General features: G+C 35.3%; 1 protein-coding gene across 2 annotated transcripts; it reads left to right on the top strand.

Annotated features, from left to right (window-relative positions):
• Positions 1-5,657: 5,657 nt before the first annotated feature.
• Positions 5,658-20,775, top strand: LOC149799681 (uncharacterized). 2 transcript variants are annotated; one of them, XM_089959031.1, is made up of 4 exons: positions 5,658-5,811; positions 6,627-6,677; positions 12,555-12,973; positions 17,040-20,775. In XM_089959031.1, exons 3-4 carry the CDS (start codon positions 12,556-12,558, stop codon positions 20,264-20,266), a joined length of 3,645 nt encoding a protein of 1,214 aa, XP_089815157.1. In that variant the 5' UTR covers positions 5,658-5,811; positions 6,627-6,677; position 12,555; the 3' UTR covers positions 20,267-20,775. The 2 variants fall into 2 exon arrangements, with proteins under 2 accessions (XP_089815157.1, XP_089815158.1); XM_089959032.1 differs by lacking the exon at positions 6,627-6,677.
• Positions 20,776-20,992: the final 217 nt, after the last annotated feature.

Raw genomic sequence — 20,992 nt, 5'->3', positions numbered from 1 at the left:
GAATACAGAAAGTCAAATAAAAAAGAACCATTGTTGTCTACACAACCTACTGCACCATGGGAAATGGTTGGAACAGATTTATTCGTGTGGAATAATTGCAACTATATCTTGATAGTAGACTATTGCTCCAGAAATTTTGAAGTTGCCAAGTTAGAAAATACACGAGCAAGCACAGTAATTACACACACAAAGTAAGGAGTGACACACGAGAAGTAAGGAGTGATAATGAACCACATTTCTTCTTAAAAAAATACGGTCAGTTTGCAAAAACTTGGGGATTCAAACACACTACGTCAAGTTCCAAGTATCCACAGTCTAATGGTTTAGCAGAAAGAACCATTCAAACTGTCAAAGGAATTCTCAATAAGGAAAAAAGAGATGGAAAAGATCCACATTTATCGATATTGGAGTATCGAAATACACCAATCGATGATATATGATCTCATGCACAAATACTGATGAGTCGAAGACTTCGATCGACTTTACCTGCTACAAACATACAGCTTCACCCGTAAGTTATAAAAGAAAGAAGTCTAAAGTGGAGAATACGTGAATAGAAAAATCAGCAAACGAAACAGTATGACATAACAGCTAAAGAGCGTCCAAATCTGACTTCTGGAGACAAAGTAAAAATCAGAATACAAGATCTTTGGGAACCAGCTGTAGTCGTCAGAAAAAGTAGCACTCCTAGGTCGTATGATGTGCAAACCCAGGATGGTGCAATATACAGGAGAAACTGAAGATATCTGTTGCAAACAAAAGAGACATTACAAGAGACATATGATACATATGAAGATGCTAACAAGGTCATTGAACTGAATGACAAGATGCCATTAACCATCAATGAGCCAAACCAAACAGAAGAGATTCGAACAAGGAGTGGACGTCTGATAAATAAACCTGCAAGATACAGAGATTTTTGTATGTGAACTTGATCATTTTTCTGAATTATATTGTGTCTTGAAAATATTGGAAACTGGAAGTAGTCAAGGGCATAATAATACATAATACATATGTTATATCACGTCAGTTTATATGATGTGATAACTGGATTGAAGAACAAAACAACTCACCAGAAATCATTTGAAGTATATATTCGTGTGCAGAATAGAAATTTGTCAAGTTTGAATATGTTTACAAATTTATTACAAAGAAAAGGAGAAATGAATATGTCAATTTAAAAGATAAGCACACAACTCATGGGGGATGTGGGGTTGTGCTAATATGCAGTATTAACATTCTGTTGCTACAAATGGTCTGACAGCTACGGGCCACCTATGGTCAGCTTCCGGCGCTCAATCATTTGTAACCCTATATGCCTTATGATAACACTAGCGTGAGAAACTAGTGTGGGTGTGTTCTCACTGTTTAGTCAGTTGTAATCTAACCATTACAGTAGTTAGACCAAACCATGTTTGTTTTTTTTTTAGGAAAACATAACAAGAGGTATATAATGATTTTTCCACAAAATTATCAGTATGAATATCGGGTTAAAATAGCAATCATGAATTCTTTATTTGTTATTGAAGAAACCTTGCCTTGACTTAAAAGATTTACTTAAGTTTGAGGAATTCCCGAATACTTTTTCAAGATTAAAAACACTCCCATGTTTTAAATTCTAAAACGAAAAAGATGTTTTGCATCCTTTACACTATCTCTACCTCATAAAACAATATTGGCATTTCTTAAAGTATCATAAGCAAAATAATGAAAAGTATTACTTTGATGAGAAATTGTAATGATTTTAGTGTTAGAGAGGCCTGGAAAGTTGGTTCAATAACTATACACATTACGGAGATTCTCTACACTCAGTAAGCTGGAGATTGTTGAAGGACCAAGAACCAGGCTAATAAGGTCTTTAATAGTCAAACAGAATAGGCGGAAGACACATCCAGTTCAGGATAGTTCGATACCAAGTTCCAACCACAATTAAAACTGGCGCCCGGCCATTTGTTGGGCTCGCTCTCATTCACATTTGGGAGCAGTAAAACTTGCAGAAAAATCGTACAAAATTTTGCTCGCCGGAAATTTCTTTTCGCAAAAAAAAGAAACCCAATTCATTACGACCCACCTTGGTTATTTCTACGGTTGAATTTAATGTAGTATTAACTGACATGTTACGAACGGGAAAATAATTTTTTTTTTTTTTTTTTTTTTGTAACTTTCTGGATAATCCTTGTTTCGTAAATAGCCAAGAGATCGGAATGGCAGCTATCAACATACATTCCAGGTGTGATCTTTATGATTGAACTCGAAGTTACTAATGAATCCAATTGCAAAAGTTGTCCGAATATATCACGGTTTCTTTTCTGCGAAGATATTCCTAGCGAACAAAATGTGTGATTTTTCTCTAACTTACTGCGCTGACATACAAAAGAGTTATACTTTAGTCTCGAAGAAACAGTCGATGCAGTCTGAATGGCCTTCGGCGGCGGAGTGTATCACTAATGTTGCGATTGTGATCGGACCACCCCGGCTTCTAGAGGAGAATTTCTAAAACAATTTCAGTTATAATATATCTGACTGCGAAGCATTTGAGATACTCAAAAGCTAATTTGAACCAACTAGATTTGTCAACATTAACCATCACTCATTGTTCTTGAAAAGCACAGAGTCCATCAAGCGTAGAGTTTTAGATGCAATTCCATAATTAATAACTTATTATTTAATAGTCTTTTTCAAAATCTAGTACAAAAATACCTACATCGTTATCTGTATCTAAATGCTTAGCTCCATCATCGCTAAAACAACCAACCTGTGTTTCACAACTGTGCTATTTCCATCAAGGTATGTCTTTAAATATTATATAAGTCACACAAAATGTTAAAACATGCAAAATGTTCAAACATGCTCTGACACTTAACATAGCAATCTAGAAAGTGAGACTGGACGGTAATTACTGGCCATTGTACGATCCCCCACCCCAACCCTTTGGGTTTTTCAGATTCGCCTCCAACATAATGAACCTCATATTTCATATTCTTTTAGAATATATCTCAAATACCTGAAGATTATTTTGGACCCCATTGGTCATCAAATATCTAAAGCGCATTAATACACGAGCACGCTTCCAGGATCGACTCTTATATCTATTAACAGAAATAGAAATTCTGAAAAAGAAACTTGAAAAAAAACGAGGCATTAATGGTCAGACTAATGAAGGATGTTTAGATGAGTTTCAGTGTGACGTTATCGGTATATTCTGACTGCCGCGTGCTACCTTGCAACCTCGTCAGCCATGTGCTCCGTCTCTTCATGTAAAGAATTCCCCGATACTTTCCTCCAACGCATTAGGTAAAATGTTTACATTCTACACTAAATAAACTGTGTGAAAAGAACGCAGAAAATTCCATACGAATTGAGTGTGATGGTGTTACAAAATCATACGGTTTTCCTCGAAAAACATCAAATGAAGTTATTAGACCCGAATCAGATATTAACGAGGACGTTTATAATGAGATTCAGAGGTAATAGTAGTGATACTTAATAATTTTTGTGAGTTTGTGTAACGATGAACATCCTGCTAGACATAGGATGAACATGTGTTTTTTTATTTTTATTTTTATAGAACGATAGTTGTTGAAATAAGCACTTAGCGGCATTACATAAAATAAATACCTACACATTTTAGTTTTAATGTTATTCATGCAACTTTCCAGTTAAAGAAATAATTCGGTTTCAATAGACTGAATTAGACGACATGACGACTTTGTTGTTGTTATTGGTGTTGTTGTTGTGGGGTTTAACGCCATGTTTAATCACACGATAGGCTATACATGGCGGCCAGTATTAATGGTGGAGGAAGAACCCAGGAAGACCCCGGAAAGAACCACCGACCCACGAGAAGCTAATGGCAAGCTTTCTCACATACCTACATTGGCTGAATCCGAGACTCGAACCGGTGCAGACAGAGGTGAGATGGCACTGATCCGTAACGGAGAGAGCTTTAGACCACTCGACCACTCGGTGCCCCGACATGGCAACTTTGTGTAAACATGCCACAATATGGTGGCAGAGTAGAAAGAGACAAAGTCACCATCGGAACAATTTCAGCCTTAGCTGTCGTAACATATGGGTTGAACACCGCCAGAGGCGAATCACTAAACATGCCAATTGATATGTGTTCCGACAACTTATTCCGATATTATTTCACGACCTGGCGAAAATGGCTGAGCAATATTTCGATCTGCTGTATTGTGGCGTGCGAGCAAAAGTAGTGCTAAATTTAGTTCTCAGTGGTGGCGACATTAGAAACAAATTCGTCTTTGCGATGCTGGTCGAACAGCATTTACTGTCTGAAAGAGATTCAGAAGTAATCATAGTGGTGCTTCACTAACTGGTAAGTACGAAGAACAGAGTTTTATAACATGACAACAATCATTTAATTTTTAATGTTATTCCGTCTTCGCTTGTCAAGGTTCCGATATGTTCACACTATCTATGCCTTGGCGGATTGAGCAGATATTTCTCTGCTTCTGGTCTGTCCCCGCATCCAATCAAACTCAAGTTGTTCAAATATGAACACTGTTTCCCATGATCGAGACAAGAGGAGCACATACCTTGATTGGACTCATATATTAGCAAATACACCTGAAATGGCTTCTTTTTGGGACGTAGTAATACTTTCGATGTTAAACTATCAAAGTATCCTTTTGAAGTCAATAGCCTCCACCATTTTGGCCGATATACAATACACCACTGTTACATGCTATTTGTTTCTTGGCATTACATACATTACAATCCAATAGATGTCGCTAGGACAAAGCACTAAATATCTGCTCGATCCGCCAAGGTGTAGATAGGGTTAATATATCGGAACTTTGGCTATTGAAAAAGATTGTTATTCCTGCAACTTTGTATATTGTAAAATTCATACATGCTATGTAAGCGCGTTTACTCATCTTAAATTAAATATAAATTGTTGTTTTAAAATATAATACTTATTTGTTTAACCAAAGTCGAAGAGTTTCTTGCTTAAAGTCCTGATTATTGAATAACTGTTATCAAGAAACTTTCTGACGAAAATTATCGATCGATTTTAACTTTTACAATTGTGACCAGGTACTAAACTGGGTCAAGAAAAGAGCACGACGAGTCTAATCATCACAATATACGGTATTACGAATTTATTTATAATCATGCGTATATTTTCATAGTGACATCGCAGCGCGCGATGTTCAATCCGTTTTGAATAGGATCACACTTTTGGGTTGATCTCGTCCAAAAATGTCCAGTTAAGTACCTGTCCAAAATAGTAAAAGTTCATAGCAAGATAATATTTTTTTTTTTAAATTTAAAAAAAAAAATCACCTGGAAGTTTCTTGCTTAAGGTTACGGTGCAAAGCATTCGTTAGTCAGGATTGAATAGACTTTGTTTAAGCTATATTAGTATGAAATTTGAGAACAACAATTAATATTTAATTTGAGTGAATACGCCTGCGTACCCACATCGTTATACACTGAAGTAGACCTAATCAACCGGTTTCATTTTTGAGTAACTTATGCTTTCTTTTTCTGTTAGCGATGATAGGAAATCTCTATTGTGACGTTAATGAAGCTATTATAACGTAATGGGGGGGGGGGGGGGGGCAAACTGACCATAACTTCCGGGTTCTTTTTCTTCTTCAAACAGTCGCTGTTAAAGGCCGATGGTATTCGAATTTGGCGGCGAGATCCGATTTCACGACTTGGCGGAAAGAAACAGAAATTCCGATTAGCCCTTGTTGTACTAATTTGCATTCGTATGCATGCTTGTTCTGATGTTTTGAATGAAATCATATATAAGCTTGTGCAACCAGATTCAAGTTTATGGTTAGCAAATATTTCTAATTTTGTATTGTCATGTATGTTTGAATTCGACCGACTAGACAATCACATATTGTATGACATGTTTTCGAGGTACGTTGTCTGTTTCTTATCAAGATTGCTGGAAAACACTGGCACTTTAATCTATCGGTAATAGTTAATGGGGGACGTTATGATAATATTCACCACTAATCCCAATTAACACAATGTAAGTAACTCTCGTAGTTCGAAATGAGAACTCTGTGACCTCTTGCTAATTGTCTTATACTATTTCCGCATTAAATCAAAGGTAATTTGCAGTGTAAATTACACCACCGTAACGCAGGCATTCCAAACCTTTATCCATGTACGACATAAGTTCAAATTTCTTAATTTTTACTCAAAGTTTCTCGATTGCTTCATGTCTTGTCAACTTTAACACTTGTATGAAGGACAACACTTCCGACCTTTAAGTAAAAAACACCGTTTCTGTTTTCCAAGTACTTGTCAAGCCTTTCTGTGCATTTTTTTACAAAGCATATTCTAACATTTTATGTGTGGAATGTCACGATTGAGTCATATACAAGTCGAAATTAATGTTACTGTTAAAAGCACGAATTCATTACAGTCAGTGTTCTTGTACGTTGATATGAATTTACAATTTAGTCAATGACAATTGCAGTTTTAAAATTGCGTTATGATCAGCAATATTTGGTCTTTTTAGATTACTTTTTTTTTAAATCAGTGACCAAATAATCAAAAGACAAATAAGATTAAGTTGTTTTAAATATATCCACAATTCTACTTTGTTTATAAAGTTTTTCTTTTCATTTTAATTACAGGAAAATCAGTACAAATGCGGTGTACATTTAGAAGTCTCAACATGAAATTTTGTAAGTCCCAGATGTGTTATATTTTCTTTATGATTCCTGAATTATCTTGATTGAATTAGCACAGTTCATTATTGAGCAAGAACACACAAGAGTTCAATGTGGAGTTCAAGAAGAAACTGGCATAGTGTAGTTTCTCAACAAATTCTGATATTTTTGTAAGCAGAGAAACATTAAACTGCAGATTGCTCCTGTCCTAGACATGACTTTAAACTGCCACATTGCAGACATCATAGTAGTATGACTAACATTGTTAAAGCAATGTTAAAAATCTAAATCACACACACACACATAACTGCAGATTGATCTTATGCTTATAGTCTTATTTGCAAGGTCTCAATTGGTTTTCTTAAAACATCCTTGAAAATGTATTAGAATGGTTTAATTTTTAGACTTGTTATTTGCTTATGTTAAATTTACATTTTAATACCACACCATTTTATCTTCTTGCAGTTAATTCATTTGTACTGGTCTTTTCTTTTATGAGATTTCACAACAATCCATGACAAGTCTTACTATAAAACTATGATACAAATGCGATTACAAACTTTTTTTAATAAATCTTGAATGAGGCCCAAAAAAATTTGTTCCCTATTGTACTAGCTTTAAAATCAGGACTGGTGGTTGTTCTTCCCAGGGTTTTCCAGGGTTCTTCCTCCACCAATTATACTGGCCGCCATGTATAGCATATCATGTGCTGAAAAATGGCTTTAGACCCCTCAGCAACAACAACAACAACAAAGTAAATAAAGTCCACAGGACTTAATGTAAACTTTGTGAGTGATTAGGTAAAATTTACACATCGATAAATACCCAACCATGATCATTTAATCCTTATAATTCCAGTTTACTTCTTTCTAACATCAGATTAGCAGATTTAATCACCAAAACGTTCACTTTTATGTACATGGAAGTTTTTTTTCATTAACCTCTTAACACATTAACCCCATGAGCTTTTTGACATTTTTGCCTGAAAATTGAGTAGGAAACACATTTTGAAAGCTATTTATGAAAAGACTCAAAAAAACAAATCCCCGGTCATTTTTCAATAACATACTGCCTAGTTGTGTTAGAAACATCATTTTTCATTAGCTATTTGACTTGCGCATGAGCAGAAGGATAAAAGTTGGAATTTTTTTTTTTTTTTTGCTAAACAGAGCCATTATTTTTGTATAAAGACCACTCTTTATTCCAAATGCCCATCTTATCCTACTTTTTGCAAAGGCTTATCTGTTTGCAGTTCATACCGGTTTGCCTTGGATTTGAGACCAAAAAGTATAACATCCAGACACAAAATCAGATTCTGACCACGGGCGAATTTTGGGTAAAAAAAATGTTGGGTCCAAAAAATGAAGTTTTTCTGTCTGTATTTTGTAGTGCGTCTAGATATTCCAGATTATTTTGTATCATTGTAGAGCTACATCTGTCTGCCTTTCTATAATACCACCCACTTTAGTGTATCATGCATGACCATGATGCTACAGAGCTCGGCAGTAGGTTACTACCTCCAGCCCCGTAAAGTCGTCGCTAGGGGTTAATGTGTTAACTGCAATACAATATATAGCCCTATCTTCGCTAGCCAAGATTCATCGATTTTTTTATACAGTGATACTGGGAAGAATGTCATAGTGAGTCATGCCAATGATATATTGTTATGATCATTATTTTAATATATAAAAAATGGCTTTTGCAGTTAAATTAGGAATATTCCTTTTTTTTCTAGAATTATGCTTGCATATGGCATGTGTTGTTATAGCAATGTCGTTACTTTCTATGCATTTCAATCATTCAAAAGCAAAGTCAAGTCTATTTTTAGTGATATCCATTGGTTGACATATGACCCTGACCTTTAATAACTGCTGCTGTAACATGTTGTCAAGGTGAAATGCAATATTTTCTGAAGATTGGCTTCTAAAGCCTGCCATATGCCTTCTTCGGAAAAGGGGTGAGTGTTGGAGTGCAGGAAGGTGTGTGCAGTTACATTGTTTTAACTTCTAATGGTCAATTTTAATCTGTGGCTTGTCACATTTTATCTGAAATCACAGGAGTGGGTGGGTGGGATCTTGTTATTTTGAGGGTATAAGCCGTTGATGTAGATAAAACTTCTCATCAAATAATCTGGAAACAGGAAACCAAAAGTAGTGTGCAGAATTTATCAATGTGTAAAAAATTCCAGATCAGTATCACATGTCTGTTTACATCCAATAAAAATGTAGAAAACAGTCAATTCATAAAAATTGGAATTATAACCAGATCACTTACTATAAATATCTACTTTTTTAGAAAACATGTCATGTTTTTGGGTCTAGTGTATGTCAGTTTTGGTTACATTTTGTGTAGGTGTTTGCTTGCAGTATTTACCATTCTTGCAGTTATGGGTGACTTTTAAAAATAACATAATTTGGGGGATGTATGGAAATATTTATACACATTTATCCTTACTCTTGCAGAAATAACTCCAGACTTTACAAAACTTAGATGAGTGCATATGGTCATTTACTTGTTTTTCTGGTTGTGAAGACTTTGATTGACAGTTATTATTGCAAAATCCATATATGTCATATATGCCAAATATGAGCATTATACTTTTAAGCAGTGAATATATTCAAGTATAGGATGTGTACGATTTTTACACATGAAACCGCACAAACTACCGGGTGTAATGAGGTTGCATTTTGTGCAAATTGTTAATTGTAATCACCAGCACAAGCTAGTGGCTGCTACTTGGATGTGGGATGCAGTGGTATTCTCAACTAAAACTCTGTGATATGTTAAAATATGATTTTATCTATATTTCTTATTGGGTCTTGATTATGGTCCTACAAGGGTACAATTCAAGATGTTTATCCTCACTTACAAAATGAGTCCAAATGTAAACTGCACATACTCAGATCTGCCATTGCATACTGCGCTGGCAGATCTGTCTGTGCAGTTTGCTAGGAGTAATCAGTAGAAAAAAACAAGATAGACCCTGATCTGCAGGCTCATTATGTTATGCCAGATCAGGAACTTTATTGTTTGCAGTAGGACAATACTTACATGTATAAGCAAATAATATGGTAGTTCTTATTTAAGAACTTCAGATAAAGAAATACTGAACTTGACTGACAATGGTGATTACAGGCAAGTATTCCAAAAGTTTAACTTGACTGACAATGGCGTTTACAGGCAAGTATTCCAAAAGTTTAACTTGACTGACAATGGTGATTACAGGCAAGTATTCCAAAAGTTTAAGTTGACTGAAAATGGTGATTACAGGCAAGTATTCCAAAAGTTTAAGTTGACTGACATTGGTGTTTATGAGAAAGTATTCCAAAAGTTTAAATGATCTTCTTTCTGGAATTTTTCTCAGAATAGTTAGTTGTATTGCCACATTTGTAAAACTGACATTTTAATGCAATTTATGTTGACCCAAGACATTTTATTTCATGAGCAAAGTATTTTTAAGTTTGAAAGGAAGGTCAGTGCTATTTAAAATGCCAGTAAGATCAAAATTAAATGAAGGATTTTTCATGCATACAGTTATCATGTTTAATTTTAAGGTTTACAAACACCTTTTCAGTTGCAATAGATACATGTAACAATACGAAGAGACTTTTTAATTAATAACACATTGGATGGATATAGAATATTTAAGTTACTGTTAATAAAATGAATACAATTATCAATTATAACCAGTGTATTTTCTAAAATGACCATCTAATGAGATTGGAAAACTGACCAAAAAGGTACTTAGTGCCTTTGTATATTGATTATTTAAGCATGAAAACCAGTTTGACATTTTATGTTGCATGGGTAGATACAAGTGATAGTTAAAAATAATCTTGAGTGACACAGACTGTGACCTTGTACTTCATAGTGGAGTGCACTTCAACCAAAAGGTATATTTACATCATGCATTAGTATTATACATTGGTCAGCAGGTGATGATTCAGCCGATCAGAAGCATGTTTGTGTAACCAGTCTGGGTTGTAAAGAAGTACTGTGGACATTAGCAGTGATAAAAAAATCAGATAGCCTGTTATCCAGGACCTCTCTAATTTTAGATCATGCCCCTCCTGTAATCTAAGTGATGTGCCCAGTAGCCTGTCAAAAAATTTTCTTTGCCTGTGAAAACTTTGAGTGTGATCACAATGAAATGCAGAAATTTATTTTCAAGTTGTTGAAAGACAAGTAAATTATTAAAATTCTTCCCTGTATGCCCATTACCATTATGGTGGGTTCTCAGAAGAATTAAGTTATTTCGCATTGGATTTGTTTGGTCACATTACCGGTAATAGGTATTTTGAAATATTTGATTGAATAATAAGATCTGTCACATTGGGTATACTGTGACATATAGTCGTACAGTAATAACTGTAGACTTTTGAAGGTGTATATATAGAGAGAAATGGGCAATCAGATTCATTCCTATTTCCGATTCTTATTGTATACATTGAAATCAACCTGCAGATGTGTTTACTGTTGTGTTTAGATAGTTGAGAGGAGACATTTGTTAGGATTATTCATTGGCAGTGCTTATTGGTCTAGACCATTATTCTGGGACTATTGTGAATTATTCAAAGGAGTTCTGGACAATGCCATTGTGATATATACATTTAAGGATCTGAAATTCAGTTGGAACATTTGATTCTTTTGGACTTCAGTAGAACTATTTTAGGACTATTTTGGATTAACTTCATAATACTGTAATTATGTTCCTCTTTCATTTTCATTTTATATCCTTGATAATTAAATTATTAGTTAAGTTTTACAGAACGTTTTGGTTTTGCTTCTTTTTGTTACCAAGTTTATGACCATAGAATATTATCACTGCTTTTTCAAAAGAGATGGTCGTATCAACATCAGTTAGTCACCAAAATACTTCTTATGGCAGAAGACCCATAATGGTATCTGCATGGTTGTAACTGAAAAGATGCCAATCTGACATCCAGTATGGCTTCCATGGAAGAACAACTTCCATGATATCTACTTAGTCCTAAATGAAAAAGATGCCAATCTGACATCCAGTATGGCCTTTATGGCAGAACAACTTCCATCATATCTACTTAGTCCTAAATGAAAAAGATTCCAGTCTGTCACCAGTATGGCCTTCATGGCAGAACAACTTCCATGATATCTACCAAGTCCTAATTGAAAATGATGCCAATCTGACATCCAGTATGGTCTTCATGGCAGAACAACTTCTATGGTATCTACTTAGTCCTAAATGAAAATTATAATGGCCAATCTAAGTCTGCCTGTTAGAGTAGAGTCAGATCTGTGTTTATTGTGTGATAGCCAGTCTAAGTCTGCCTGTTATTGTAGACTCTGATCTGTGTTTATTGTGTGATAGCCAATTTAAGTCTACCTGTTATTGTAGACTCTAATCTGTGGCTTATTGTGTGATAGCCAATTTAAGTCTACCAGTTATTGTAGACTCTGATCTGTGTTTATTGTGTGATAGCCAATTTAAGTCTACCTGTTATTGTAGACTCTGATCTGTGGCTTATTGTGTGATAGCCAATTTAAGTCTACCTGTTATTGTAGACTCTGATCTGTGGCTTATTGTGTGATAGCCAATTTAAGTCTACCTTTAAGAGTAGATTCTGATCTGTAACACATAATGTGATAGCCAGTCTAAATCTGCCTGTTAAGAGTAGATATGGATATGTCGGCATGCTTATGCCCAGTCTACCTGTTTGGGGTGATTTTGATCTTTTGGCACACTGTGTGATGACCAGTTCAAGTATATTGGTTTGCAGCTTACTCTGCTCTATACATAAAAAAATGGTTCATATTCTCTTAGGAAACAGTCAATGAAATTAGTTTGTTAGAACACCTCGTTAGTGTTTTCAATACCGTATTTTCTGAATTCTCATAAATAATATTTCATTCCAGAATGAAAATGAATGGTTGTGTAATCCCTCACACTCCAATAGCAGTAGATATCTGGAAGATACGAGAATGTCCCCATGCCAGACTTTTCTTCCTATCCCATCTTCATGGCGACCACATTGTTGGCTTGACATCATCATGGCAGTATCCCATCTACTGCACACCCATTACAGCAGAGATACTTAAACTTCGACATAACATCAGAGAAAGCCTTATTCGTCCACTGGATTTGGGAGTTGGCCATATTTTATATCTTGATGAAGAGAAGACAATGATGATGACGGTTACTCTCCTTGATGCCAACCATTGCCCAGGAGCCTGTATGTTCCTTTTCCAGGGATACTTTGGGAACATTCTCTACACAGCTGACTTCAGATATGATAAAGGAGTTACTGAAAGCAGCCCTCTTTGTGATATTGCTGGTGGGTATAAAATGCCTTATAGAAAAATGATACCAAGGTCGCTTGAACTAAATTGAGATCTCTAATGTAACAGACATGCAGAGATGAAAGTTCATGTTCTGATACCCAAATCACTTATTTTTAGTAGCCTATCAGGTAAAAGATTACATTTCGTGTTATATGTACAAGCCAAATCAATTCAATCACAAGGCCATGACAAGACATGAGGCCATGTATTTTGTAATACATTCTGGCTCAGGTTCTTCTGGCTTTCCTAAACAGGAGGACAAGTAATATTGTGTGCAGATGGAGTACATCAGACATTGTGATTGCATAGAGTTTGGTTGTCTGACACTGTATTGATAAAAGAAAGAAAAACAAAACCATGTCATGTTGCATGGAATACCAGAGTATGTTATTCTATTTATGAGTAAACTACATGATCAACAAATAAAACGAATATTAATTCAAATTGGCTTTGAGTTAAGAATATCTGGCTCTGCTGATAGTGTGAAATTAAAAGTAAATCTTTTTACATTTCTTTTGCTTTATCTTTAGTTGGCAGTGTGTGGCTGTGGGTGTGCTGTAAAATGCCATCACATGATTACTTGCTATGATTTTCCTTATTTGTGCCCTGAATTTTAGAATGGTAATGCTAATATTATAAGTTTATATTTTGACTGCACTAAAGGAAGTGACTTTGAAAAGCAGAAATAAGTTCTTCTATGGCCCAAAAACTCATTGCCTATAATTGATATTGCTGTTTTAGTTTACAGAATTTCCTTCACAGTAATTATGGCTCCAGGACTAATAATGACTTCTTGTTAAAATTTGTCCATCAAACCTTTTGTCATAAGTTACAGCAAAAAAACTTATTTACTTCCCAATAATTTGTGGTTTGAGCTCTTGGATACTTAAAAGAGATTGATATGAACTTGTAAAGGTCTCAGAATGTTGGAGTTTTAACCATTTTTTTCTGGGGCCCTGAGTGGTCTAAAGCGCTCTCCGTCATGGATCACTGCCATCTCACCTTTGTCTGCATGGGTTCGACTCTCGGGCTTGGCCAATGTGGATATGTGAGAAAGCTTGCCGGTAGCTTCTCGTGGGTCGGTGGTTCTTTATGGGGTTTTCCCGGGTTCTTCCTCCACCATTAATATTGGCTGCCATGTATAGCCTATCTTGCGCTGAAAAAGTGGCGTTAAACCCTATAACAATAGCAACCCTCTCTTTCTTGAGTTATCTCCCTTTTGGTCCCCATGGATCCATTTCAATCAAATGCCTCCAACTTCATAATTTTAATACAATTTTCTGATGGGGATGTCGTTTGTTTTATTCTACAAAAGAAAATAAACTAGAAAATTAGTTTAAATCTTGACTTTTTTTAATTTTTGGTACCTTGACTTAAATTGGTTTATATCTTTAATTTTATTTCTGAATTTTCACACAGTGTTCATCATGAAAATCTTATAAATTATGCTCCTGAATAAATGGTCATTGCAACATGAGGTTTTCACTAAAAGATTTCTTATGATATCTAGTTGGGCTTAAATGAGTAATCTTACTAACTTTACTCGTCATAGAGATGGCATGATCTGTGGTTCGTTAGTCAGCTAGCACAAGTTTGTCATCCCTACTCCTCCTAAATTATTTGGAGTACTGGCATGAAACTTTACATACAAATTCATCCCATGGTCCTAAATGAATATGGTACTGCATGGACATCAAATATGGTGACCACAGCACTCATCTTGAAAATCTTGTTATTGCTACTTCTGAATGGAAGGTAACAGCAACATGGTGGTTTTCACTAGACGACTTCTTTTGATCTCTAGTTCATCCTAAATGAAAATATGCAGAATCACTTAGGGCTGGCATCACAGCCGCCTTAAAGATTTTGTTATCAATGCTTCTCCTGAACAGAATATGATATTTACATAGAGTTTTCAACAGAAGACTTTTCATGTCTGCCAAAGTGAAGATGGTGCCAATCTGTGGTTCTTTGTATGGCATCATGATGGTGCCAATCTGTGGTCTTTTTCATGGTATCATGGTAGCCATCTTGACAGTAATATTTATTGCTGCTCCTCATGAAGGGATGGTCATCACAACCAGGGGTTGTAACTAAAAAACTTCTTGTGATGTCTATTTGGTCCTTTACCAAAAAATGGTTTCAATTTGACTGCCACAGCTACCATCTTACAAATCTTGTTATTATTACTCCTCTTAAACGAAACATCATTTTGACATTGGGTTTTCACCAGAAGACTTTTTTATGAAGTTGATTATAAATGAAAATGGTGCCACTCTCACACACATCTAGTATGGTTACCACAGTAACCATTTTGAGAATCTTGTTACCACTACTCCTCCTGAATTAATAGTCGTAGCAACACGTGGTTTTTGCAACAAAACTTTATACAGTGTAATGTCAGTTGTAAATGAAGAAGGTGGCAATCTGACCTCCAGTATGGTTAACACAATAGCCATCTTGAAAATCATAATATCACTACTCCTGGTATGACTGCTCATGTTGACATTGTGTATCTATCAAAAACCTTTTTATGATGTCTAGCTTGTCCAAAATGGAAATGGTACAAATCTAATAACCAGTGTGGCCACCATGACAGCTGTCTTGAAAATCTTGCTATTGTCACTCCAAAATGGAAAGTCATGTCAAGTTTGAGTTTTCACAGGAAGACATATTGTGACATCTTGTTGGTCCAAAATTAAGATGGTGCTGATCTGATGTTCAGTATAGTCACCTTGGTGACCAGTAATGTTTTCCTCAAAAGAGTTCTTATGCTCTCAGGTTGGTCCTAAATGAAAATTATATAAATGGACTCCAAATATGGCAACCATGATGGCCATCTTTAAAATATTGTTATTTCTACTCCTTCCATATGGATGGCTGTATCAACAGGGGTTCTCGCAAATAGACTTCTTATGTTACCTAGTTGGTCCTAAATGAAAATCGTACCACTCATACATTCAGTATGGCTGCCATGATGACTGTCTTGAAAATCTTGTTGTTACTACTCCCACTGAATGAATGGCCATATCAACATGAGGTTTTCACCAGAAGACTTCTACTGATGCCTACTTGGTCCTAATGAAGACTACTTGGTCCTAATGATGACTGTTTGGTCCTAATGAAGACTACTTGATCCTAATGATGACTATTTGGTCCTAAATGATGGCTACTTGGTCCTAATGATGACTACTTGGTCCTAATGATGACTACTTGGTCCTAAATGAAAGTGATGCCGATCTGACATCTCACTTTAGCTAATTTTTCGAAATCTTGTTATCACTGAAGAATATTAGAGGTAGTTTCCACACTTGGCAGTTAAAAGGAAGAAATGGTCTTATCTTGAAGTCCTGGAAATTATAATAGCTACCATAGCATCAATCATTTCGAGGGCCTTATTTTCAATTTTGTGTCCCTTTAAGATTCTGTAAAGTTGTAATGTCTTCTACTATGGAATTAAACTATAGAACAGTAATAACAGTTACAGTAATTATTGATTATTCTTATTCCTCTTATTATATTATTATTATTATTATTATTATTATTATCAGGGGCCAAAGTGGCCGAGTGGTCTAAAGTGCTGTCCGTTACAAATCACTGCCATATCACCTCTGTCTCCGTGGGTTCGAGTCTCGGATTCGGCTAATGGTGGTATGTGAGAAAGCTTGCAAGTAGCTTCTCATGGGTCAGTGGTTCTTACCAGGGCTTTCCCAGGTTCTTCCTCCACCATTAATATGGGCCGCCATGTATAGCCTATTGTGTGCTGAAAAATGGCATTAAACCCAACAACAACACCACCAACAACATTATTATTATTATTATTATTATTATAAACATTCATGCAACATGTATTCCAAAATTTTTAGTGAATAGTAATTGTTAGTAAAAAAAATATGCTGTGAGTACATATATTAGAAAATGGGCAGGAAGTTGTTAGTAGTCACATGTTTTAAAGATATACTCAGTTTTTTTTACTTTATGTGAGTTTTAAGATGCAAAAAATCCCAAAACTTTTATATTGCAAATATTTCCGAATTTATGGTACATATTATTTTTCAGGAAACCTAGATATCATCTATCTGGACAACACCTATTGCTTGCCGGCCTGTTCCTTTCCCAGCCGACAAAAATGCTTTGACCAGATAATGGCTATTATCAGGAAATTTCCCGATTATGATGTTGTGATAGGGTTGAGAAGTTTGGGCAAAGAGGATTTGTTGGTAAAGATTGCTTTAGAACTACAAGAATGGATAGCCATCTCACCAAAACTGTTTGAACTGGTGAACATTTTAAATTTGCCTAAGGTTTTTACAACATGTCCTTCCCAGTGTAGGATAAGGGTTGAATCATTTCATTTAATTTCCAACAAAAACATCAATGCCTGGAATGAAAAGTTCCCAACCATAGCCATATTGCCAACTGCCCTGTATTGTGGTCTGGATATGTCTCCATTCATTAATCAGGACAAAGTGTTCATTGTTCCATATTCAGACCACAGTTCCTACACAGAATTGTTAAATTTTGTGTCTTATCTGAGACCATGCTCAATTCGACCCATTGTGAGGGCCAATTCTCGGGGCCCCTTTGGAACTAGCGTAGCTTCTAGGGCTGACATGACATGTTTCAATAAATACCTGAATAAAAATAGATCTGTCCAAATGACTAGTACACTTGAAAGTGTGAGAATACTTACGTTTTCCCGTCCACTTGGCAGCTTACCACAAGGTGGAGTGAAAAGAAGAAAATCTGTCAAAGTTTCAAAGTCCAGAATTAAAAAAAAGGGTGTAATTTTTGAAGATTCTCCAGATAGATCAAATATGAGCGAGATCATGAAAGAGGGTATTATTGGAAAGGAAAGCACTCCAGATATGGTAGAGGAGACTTTTGACTGTGATGATTCTTTTGAAATGAAATCAATAGCATGTGTTCAACAAAATGTGGTGAAAATTGAAATTAGACCACAAAACACACAAAACTCAGCTTCAGTTTCATTTACCAGACATACCCAGGAATCAGATCAGATCTGTAATGGCAATATAGGAAATGAAAGTAATCGAAACATTGTCTCATGTTGCAGTGAAGGAACTGATCCCCTCAAGACTGAAGGAGTAACCTCCCTTTCTCAATATGTTGATATGCACCAGCATGTTAACTATAACATATCACAAGAAAACTTAAAAGAGGACAATTCCAACAGGACACTTTGTGTAGCTCATTGTACATTTCAGTCCCCTGTAGATTTGACCTGTGAATCACATGAATCTCCAGACTTGTCAAATGAATCTATACGGTTGTGTGACTCGTGCAGATCTTTCAAGTCTTCCAATGACAATTTAGAGGCAGTAGATACTGATGATGATACAAATCAGTTCAAGAACCCTTTTGTAGATTTAAGTAATTATAATTGTTCATCAGACAGTTGTGACCTTGTCACAGAGGACTCTTCTCAAGTTGGTGGAAGTGAGTCAGCTTTAGCAAGGCAAGGAAGAATTTCAGTACAGTCTGCTTCTAAAAGCCTGAAACTTCAATTCTCTGATTATGAAATTATGGATCAGGTCAGTCCATTACAAAATCGAGAGAAACAAAACCAGTCAAAGAGTAAGAATTCAGATCTGATATGTAAGGTTAAGAAGCTGACCCCAAAAACTCTTTCAGAGAAAATAAATACTAATGATTTAAAATCCAGTACAAAGGACACAAAATATGTGTGTTTTTTCAGTTTGAAGGACACTGAAAGAATGAATTTGAGCAAGGTAAATGATGACAGTGATTCTCATGGTAACAAGTATGACTGCCATGATTTACAGAAAGCATCAAATTGTATGACTAAATCTCATAATGATGTATCAGATATTCATTCAGATAGACCCAATGATACGAATAACAAGTTCCAGGATTTAAAATCAAATAGTCCAGTTGACATTAATGGCAAGTTCCAGGATTTAAAATCAAATAGTCCAGTTGACATTAATGGCAAGTTCCAGGATTTAAAATCAAATAGTCCAGTTGACATTAATGGCAAGTTCAAGGATTTAAAATCAAATAGTCCAGTTGAAATTAATGGCAAGTTTCAGGATTTAAAATCAAAAAGTCCAGATGACATTAATGGCAAGTTCCAGGATTTAAAATCAAATAGTCCAGTTGACATTAATGGCAAGTTCCAGGATTTAAAATCAAATAGTCCAGTTGACATTAATGACAAGTTCCAAAATTTCAAATCAGATAGTCCAAATGATACCAGTGACAAGTTCCAGGATTTAAAATCAAACAATCCAAACAAATTTGATAAGTCAAAAGCTGTAGATTTACCACGTGAATTGCTGGAACACGAGTTACAGATATTGTCAGGTCAAGACCAGTGTGAGTTTCTGGGATTTGATTGCAATGTCAGCTTAACTCAGCCACAAATACTAGTACCATGTGACCATCACTGCCTATCTTATGGTTTTGAATATGATTTTAAAGCAAACAGATCTCGTCAAAAAGAAGAGATTCAGACTGCTGCCATTACTAGCAGGTCTGTAGAATGTGATTCAAATAAATCAGCATATATTTCTGAAACAGAGGGCACAAATAAGAATTGTCACTGTTCTTGTACAGAGAGTAGGTGCAACCAGATTGAAGCAGGGGGTACTAGTTTTCAGACCCATGGAGTAAAAAAGAGTAATATAAGTCAGTCTCAGCACAAGGAAGTGGAAAATGATTTGACATTATCACTTGAGTCAAAAGAAGAAACATTGACATTTAAAGAATCTGACCTGGGTTTGCCTTTCAAAGAAGATTCATTAGATTTAGATACTAGTTGCGGTGCACATGATGTTGATATGGATATTATTGCCTGTACCACACATGCAAATACTGATATTACTGCACGAAAGGTTATCGAAAATCAGGCTCCAAGTCATTCAACTAAAGCTTTGGAGATAGGGAAAAACTCAACAGTTTTGTATCAACTGTCATCTGATGAGCAAGGAAATCAATCATCAGCATCGTCAACAAACGATACAGATTTAAAACTGACTTCACTGGCATCATTTTGTACAAAAGGGGATGTATGCAGAAATGCTGCCAATTCAGAGAGTAGAATGCAGTTGACAGAGAACAGCATTGTAAAGGGAGACGAGATCGATAAGGAGCACCGTATGCAGCAGAAGTTTTTAGACCTTTGCACCAAGGAAAATCAAAAGGACAGTTATCACATTATTTTTACAAATGTCAGTGTTAAACCTTTAAATAGAGAATCTTATAGGAGTGGAAGGGGAAGCTTTTACAGAAATGCAAATTAATTCTTGGCTAGCTGATTTTATTACGATGATGTTCAATGAATTTCTATTGTCATTCAGAATGATTGAAAGATAATGCTTTTGACTCCAGTGGTATATCAGCACTCAAGTCAGAATATTTTTGCATGATACTATTTTTACAGATATGGTGTTTTAATTGTAATATGACATTTTGTCTTATGAATCAGCTATCAGTTGTTTCTATTTCTATTTTATTAGTTTATTGGAACATATAAAAAACATGTATGTTTAAAAATGTAGAATATTTTAGCATGATAATATTTTTTTACAGATATGGTGTTTTAATTGTAATAGGACATTTTTGTCTTATCAATCTGCTATCAGTTATTTCTGTTTCTATTTTATTAGTTTATTGGAACATATAAAAAAACATGCATATTTAAAAATGTAGTTTTTTTTTCTATTATTGTAGAAAGGCACACCTGATAGCAACTTTTGCAAAACCTTTCATGTCAGAAATATTTTATTTTGAAATAAAATACGTATATTTATGATGTCACATTTTTGTATCTTTTAAGATGCATCCCTGAGTAGTTTCTTTGTCTTCTCATAGTCTAATCAAAACACGTGTACATGTCCAAATCGTAAGAACAAAAATGTATAAAGAAGGATTGAAGTAGCAAACATTACATTACCATATTTTTCCAGTGTAATCAACTTCAAGCTGTAAACAGCATAGACTTCACACCGAGTCTCCAGCTTCATAAC

The sequence above is a fragment of the Sinohyriopsis cumingii genome, chromosome 5, assembly GCF_028554795.1.
Source record: "Sinohyriopsis cumingii isolate HCF-2022 chromosome 5, ASM2855479v2, whole genome shotgun sequence".
Taxonomy (NCBI): Eukaryota; Metazoa; Mollusca; class Bivalvia; order Unionida; family Unionidae; genus Sinohyriopsis; species Sinohyriopsis cumingii.
Note: the sequence above shows the minus strand (reverse complement) of the source record. Positions and strands in the feature narration are given on the sequence as shown.

Coding starts and splice junctions, on each gene's coding strand:
- LOC149799681 (XM_089959032.1), top strand. CDS start 12,556: ATGAAAATGAATGGTTGTGTAATCCCTCACACTCCAATAGCAGTAGAT. Junction 12,974..17,039: donor CCCTCTTTGTGATATTGCTG/GTGGGTATAAAA, acceptor ATTATTTTTCAG/GAAACCTAGATATCATCTAT.